Source organism: Marmota marmota, unplaced genomic scaffold (genome assembly GCF_001458135.2).
Source record: "Marmota marmota marmota unplaced genomic scaffold, marMar, whole genome shotgun sequence".
Lineage (NCBI taxonomy): Eukaryota > Metazoa > Chordata > Mammalia > Rodentia > Sciuridae > Marmota > Marmota marmota.
Window position 1 is genome coordinate 55442548 of NW_026000037.1, and position 7197 is coordinate 55449744.

A 7197-nucleotide genomic window follows, 5' to 3' on the forward strand; every position below is an offset into this window, starting at 1 on the left:
AAAAGGAGCTTGCTTCCTCTCTGTCTGTTCTCCATGATGGGAGGATACAAGGAGAAGATAGCCATCCATGAACCAGGAAGAGGGCCCTTGCCAGATGCTGAATATGCCAGCACCTTGATTATGGACTTTCCAGCTTCCAGAAGTGTGAGAAATAAATATCTGTTGTTCATGCCACCTAGTCTAAGCAGACCGCTCTAAGACAAGAATTAAACTTTGTGTTTAGCAGCTTGGAGATTACTGGTGACCTTGAACAGTTTCAGAGTAGTGCAGGGAGCCAAATGCTCAAGTGAAAGTGCCAAAGAGAATGGTGAGGAGAGAATTTAGAGGCAGCAGTATAGACCATTCTTCAGACCATTTTAAAGGGAAGGAATGAAAAGATGGTAACTGGAGGGAGAGGAAGAGTAACAAACTGTGTGTGTGTCTGTCTGTCTGTCTGTGTGGACACCCCCCCTCCGCTCCCTCCCCCCCTACACATTGGAAAGGACTAGTAGAAATTGTGGTAGAATCAGGCAGAAAATGAATGATTCTGAGAAAACTGAACAAAGTACCCCCTGGAAGCAGGTGTACACAGGTCACTGCACTAACCCACACCAATGCATGGTGGGAGTGTAAGAACCTGCTTTAGGTCTCACAGTTCTATTGCCTTAAAGGTTTAGATTCAAAAGACAGAAATAATGAGTCTGGCAAACATAGTGGAGGTTGTCTCATGATCTGCCAAGTCAAAATGTGGTCCAGCAGCATTTTCAGAGAGGTTAGTTGAGAAGGGTAGAATTACAGAATGCTAGAGTTGCTTACCATCATCATTATTACCACCATCAAACAGCAATTAATAATCATAGCAATTAAGTGCCTACTTTCTTGTGCCACCTCATAAATAAAAATAAAAGAAACTGGTTTGAGAAGCAATAGTATAATAAGCCAGAAGGTCAAAGATGGGGGAAAGACAGGCTTGCAGCAGAGGCAGAAATCTCTTGCCAAACCATCTTTTGTCCCAGTTCCTGATTTTCACCCTTCTCTCCAATCGCTGGAGTGAATGATCCTTTTCCTTTTCCTTCTGTCTCCTTTGCCTTTGCGCCCCCTACTTCTTCTTTTGCTGTCTTCCTTCAGCGCAGGGCCGGTTCCCAAGGTTCCCAAGCTCAGCCTCAGTGCCCACCAGCCTCCCCGTCGCCTCCCAGCGCTTGGAAAGTGGACTAGAACCCTGAAACTACAGTGGGGCAGGAACCGGCGTTCTGAGCATGTGCAAGCAAACTTGGGGGCTGAGGCAGATTTTTGGGGGCCGGTACCAAGTCACTGTCCTAAGCTCAAAGCGAGAGATCGGCGAGCGCTAGGGTTGGCAGCACTCCCGCGAGCTGCGGCCCTGCGCCCTGGGCGCAGCAGCTGCGCCCTGCCCTCCGGGCGTGGGCGAGCTGGCCGCGTGTGCCTAGCTGCTTGACGCGAGGGCGAGCCAATCAGGGCGAGCGGCCCGGCTGCCATGTGACAGGCGAGGCGGCCCCTTTCCCAGCGCGGCCAGAGGGAGGAGAGAACCGGGGCTCGCCGCGAGCCTTCGAGAGCAGCGGCCGCAAAGCAGGCGGCAGCAACGGCTGGCGGGAGCAGCGGCTGCAGTCTCGGGGCCAATCCGGCGCTCATCCCTGAGCGCCCTGCGCTAAGGAAAGCTCGGTGGGTCGCGGGAGCAGCAGGACAGGGGTGGACAAAGCAAGATGGCAGGAATCTTAGCCTGGTTCTGGAACGAGAGGTTCTGGCTCCCACACAATGTCACCTGGGCGGACCTGAAGAACACGGAGGAAGCCACCTTCCCGCAGGCTGAGGACCTCTATCTCGCCTTCCCACTGGCCTTCTGCATCTTCATGGTGCGGCTTATCTTTGAGAGGTAAGAAGGGCAGGAGCACCTCCTCCCCTCCCCCTGCACGCGCGCGCGCGTAGACACACACACACACACACTCTCTCTCTCTTTCTCACACACACTCGCGCGCACACGCACACTCGCGTGCTTCGTGGCGCACGGCCCCGTGCCCCGCCGTTCGTTCCCACACCGCCCAACCTTTGTGTTCCGGGAGGGGTTGCTGACCTCTCTGCCTCACTTGCTTTCTGGGAGCCTGAGAAGGTCTGGCTTGCCTACGGATTTCCTCCAGGGCGCCGGAGAGGGCTGCGGGGCATTAGGGTCGCCTCCCACACTCCTCTCTAGCTGTCTCTCTCCTCCTGGCGGCGAGGGCAGCTGAAGGAACAAAGGTGAGAGGCTGCTGGCCTCGGGACGCGCCGCACTCCGCGAGGCTTGGCCCTTTCCATCCGCGCGGCACTCCGCGTTGCCAGGCTGGGCTTCCCTGCCAAAGCTCAGCTCCATCCACCTGACAGCCAGGAACGTTCGGGACGCGCGGCCCAGAGCGAGGAGGAACCGCGCACACTTCCAGATCTACACTCCGGCTACTGATTGTAGGGAATATGCTTCAGAAGTATTCTCCAGGGTTGCCTTGGCTTTTGGTCGCTTTTTGGTTTCCATGTGTGATACTTAACATCAGGCCCTCAGTCTTTGGAAATAGGTGACAATAACATTCCATGTTATTAGCAGTTTCCTTGTAAGAGGCTAGGACAGTACAGGTGCATAGCCTGCAAAATGACCATATGAAATTGACATCCGTGGCCTGTTAATAATCATGAACTTCTTCTTGGCACCAGAACACACTTAAAATAATTTAAAGAATTGTCATATAAGTGTTGGTATAATTCTTCAATTTGGTTGGCTATCTCCATCGTATCACGAACAAACTTGTGTTACTCTCATTGAAATCAGCCTTAGTTAATAGGTTAGATCTTGCCTGCTGTGCATTCTCTGGGTGTTATTGAAACAAAACCTAGCCAGAGGCCCACACTTCTGTCTTTTTCATAACTGAAAACATCACCTTCCCCTTTTTTTCCTCTTTTCCCATTCATAAAGGAAACCATAAATTTCTTAGATCACAAATTCTCACTTTCAGGTTTAGAATAGTTCAGTGGTAGAGTGCTTTTGCCTTGTATTTGAGAGACCCTGAGTTTGATCACAGCACCTTAAAAACGAAATAAACCCCACAAATTTCCACTTCCATGTCCCCTCTCTACCCTGCCCCCAACTCACCTTGGTTTTGTTTCTTAAGCTTTTCTTTTGGTATCCTGTTTGCCTGAAACCACTACTGCAGACTGCAGAATATATCAATTGTATCATTTGTTGCTGGAAATAGCAACAAAGCTTCATGGGGAAAAAAAGTATCTTTTGTTCAAGGAAGATGTATTTTTCAATGGGCAGTATTGTTGTCAGAACTATCAGCTCTTGAAATGGGCATGCACAAAGGGAACAGTTTGAAGACCCTCCATATTAAAATGATTGGAATTTGATACAAACTTGTCATTGATCCTATCCAGTACTGAGATTTATAGGGGAAAAGGGGGTGTATTTGCAGGTTAAGAGTTGTTCCTACAGCTTATGTTTACTTGAAGAAAATAGGAAGTCATGTCTAATCTTGCAGTCTCTCCAAAGACAAGCAGATTCTCAGGACCAGCAGGTTGTTTGGTGTTGGCACATTGTAAGGGCTTCATACACAATTGCTGAATGACATCTGATAATTTTTGCCTGATAAATTCTGGTTGGATTAATTTTAGGTAGTAAAGCATCTGAAAGAAATCTTCAGTTTTATGTTTGGAAGAACAAAAGCATGGCAGCTGGTGAACTGTATGCAGAGTGCTGCATTTTCCTGACATTCTTTTTCCATGGTGTAGTTCTAGGCTGTTCATTAAGTTGGAAAATATTTTTAGAGAATGGAGATTGTTTTGTATTTATATTCTATCTTTAAACAAAGAAACAAACACTAACGCTATAGTTGAAGCCTGGAAGTTCTTTTTTTAAAATTTATTTTAATTTTTTTGTGTGTGGTTAGACACAATACCTTTGTTTTTATTTATTTATTTATTTTTATGTGGTGCTGAGGATCGAACCCAGGGACTAGGTGAGCACTCTACTTCTGGGCTACAACCCCAGCCCCCCTGGAAGTTCATTTTTCCTCTTCCTAAACCTTTTTATCTGCCTTTGCACAACCCCATGAATTGACTTAGAGTTTACACAGGGGTCAGCTGCTTTCCAAACATCAGTCATAGCAGATGTCCTCATGTTGGTATGTAGACAGTTGGTCATTTCCTTTGGGCCATTGATCCAAATAGAAGTGGTTTAATGTGGTTTAATGGCCTGTATGGGAAGTGAAAGTTTATGATTCATGTTCAGAATAATAATCCAGTATGGCACATGTACCATAGGATGCAACTGACTTCTGGAGGAGTGGCTACTTTATTTCTTTCTATAGTTGTCTTTTTTTTTTTCTTTTTTTTCTTGTTGTTAACTAGGGATTTAACCCAGGGGTTCTTTACTATGGACCTACATCCCTAGCCCTTTTTATTTTTTGAGACAGGGTCTCACTAAGTTGCTCAGGGCCTCACTCAGTTACTGAGGCTGGCCTTGAACTTGTGATCCTACTGTCTCAGCCTCCCGAGTTACTGGGATTACAGACATGCACCACCACACCGGGCTCTTCCTATAGTTATAACAGACCTATCTTTAATTATTCAGTCACTTTTTCTCTGAAAAAAAAAAAAACCTCAGGGTATAGTTGCATCTGAATTAACAATTCTGCATGTTTCTATTCTTCTCAAATCCAAATGACACATTCTGTGATCCAACCAATGGTGTTCATCCCGGTAGTGTCCATCAAGAGCTTGAATAAGTTTTGCTGAGTCAGCCAATATTGTTATCACTAATAGAGCCCACTTAAAGTACTCTTTTAACATGTTGTGCATAAATATTTTGCAGTATTCTAAATGGTCAGCATTATTTAAGGAAGCCTGTTGTGAATTCCTTTGTAAGATGAAATGCTTTTGTAATAGGAATAATTCCTTCCTGATTCTATTCTGCTTATGCTCTTACTGTTTTATTTTATTTCAAAGCTGAGAACCTATTTAGGAAATACTTGATCATTTAAGTTTCTTCTTTCCAATTAAATGAGGTCAGTAATATCCTTGTTAAGGCTAAAATTATGGATTTGAATGCCTTCTTAGTCTTATGTATTTGTCTTTATAAATAAAAACACTCATGAATTAATTGAATTGGGCTTTGCCAAGCTGAACAGCTTTTTTTGTTTTCACTCCCATGTTGGGGTATGGACAGTGGAGACACTAGTGGCCAGCACATGCCACTTTGCACAGCATATGGACAGCAATATGGGAGCCCAGCATGACTGGTTAAAAATGGAGCAGCCTAAGGTCAATGACTTTTGGATGAGTCTATGAATACCCCAGATCTTGGTGGTTTTTAGCATAGCCTTTATACTATGCTTAACTCTGGGCAAGGACCAAAAGGGCCAATTTAGATACTACTAGATTGACAGAGCAAAATATTTCTTGTTTAAAAAAAGAAAAAAAAAAAAGAATGGCTTTTCTTAGAATGGAAATCATAGTGTATGCCATTTTATTATGTTATTGAGTTGATGACAGAGAACAAAATATTATTTACTATTGTAGCATTATTATGTATTTGATTATTTTTCTTGATTTCATGCTTGTTTAAGCTCAATAAGCCATTCTTAGGAATTATTAATAAATGCTTCTTCCAACTCCACTTTGTTTTCAAAAATGTGTTTTGTTATGGTATTCCTAAATGTGGGATTAAAGTTCTGCTGATTCCCTGTTTGGAAACAAATTATTTGTGTCACTGTTGTAAAAGGTAACTTTAATGCATTTTCTTCTTTGTGAGCTTGGGAGGGAGAGATGCAGAAAGTATTGATAGGGAGTCAGAACAACCAAGTTGTAGTCAAAACTTACCTCATTCTGGGGCAGCCTCCTAATTTATCTCTGCTTATTTTCTCATGTACACAATGAAACAAATGGCCACTGTAATCTAAGGTTGCTTTCCCTCCCGATTCCCTGAATCCTGTACAATTTTTTTCGTTTCGCAAAATAAAAGGTTTGCATTTACAGGGGCAAATCCTCTGTATTTGAAGCTTACTAATTATTATCTCATGAGACTTTTGTGGCATGCTAAATGTCATGTTTTAGCAGGCAGAAATAAGTCCCTTCAGAATAGTTTTTGTTTTAAATAGAAATACTCTAGGCAATGGCTTAGTTTTTAGTATTTTAGTATTTTTGAGTAAACATAATCATTTGGGATGATGTCATTTTTGCTTTGAAAAGCTACAGTATTTTGGAAAACCAACAAAAAAGATTCATCAAAGAAACAATTACTTCCTTTTGTCCTACCTCTTTATATGAAACCCAGAGCAAAACTGACACCTGACTGGGAAAGAAATGAGTAGCTCATTCCTGACAGGTGACTGTTGGAATGCCAAGCTATATGAGGAGCGTCACCCCTCTTGTGGTTGACTCCATGGGCTGTCCAGCCATTCAGCCCCCAATGATCTGCTGTCCCCCAAATTTCAAGGAACAGCACCGTCTTATTGTGGGACAGGGAATGTCTGGCCAGAGAGCTTTGTCTCATCATTTACCTTACCAGCAGCCTTGGGTAAGGTACTCTGGGACAGTTGAGAGGAAGGGGAAGGGAGAAAAGGTGGGAGGGAAAGAGGAGGGGAAGGGAATGTGTTGGGGGAGAGGAGTGAGTAAATGACTGCCAGGAGAAAGTGGGATACGAGGTAAAGTTCATTACTGAAGGGTGTTCCTATAATGTGCCCTGTAATGAGAAGACTGATATCTTCAGATGTATTTCAAGAATTTTTGATAACAGCTTGTTTACATTATTTTCTCATGTAGTCATTGCTGTATATGAAATTCTGTAAATATATCATTTTAAATTTTTCCCCATTTTTATTGGTGCATTAATTTAATTGTACATTATGGTGGAATTCATTGTTACATATTCATACATACACACAATATAATAATAGCAATATAATTTGACCAATATCATTTCCCAGTATTTGCCAGTATCCCTGCCCTCTTCCTCCCTCTGGTCCCTTTCCTATATTCTACTCATTTCCATTCTGTTTTCATGATATTGCCACCACCTTTCTTTTCTCTTTTCCTCTCTAGTTTTCACATATAAGAGAAAACAAACAACCCTTGACTTTCTGAGTTTGGCTTATTTTGCTTAGCATGATGTTTTCAAGTTTCATCCATTTTCCTGTAAATGACATGATTTTATTCTTCTTGGCTGAATAAAATTCATATATATAT

General features: G+C 43.2%; 1 protein-coding gene across 2 annotated transcripts in view; it reads left to right on the top strand.

Annotated features, from left to right (window-relative positions):
- Nucleotides 1-1473: 1473 nt before the first annotated feature.
- Cers6 (ceramide synthase 6) overlaps nt 1474-7197 on the top strand; it is a 294570-nt gene continuing 288846 nt past the window's right edge. Inside the window, exon 1 of one of the 2 annotated variants that reach the window (XM_048812423.1) lies at nt 1474-1867. In XM_048812423.1, coding sequence (XP_048668380.1) covers nt 1698-1867 — 170 coding nt within the window. In that variant the 5' untranslated portion in view covers nt 1474-1697. The remainder of the gene's footprint in view (nt 1868-7197) is intronic. The other variant, XM_048812424.1, reaches the window with a different exon arrangement.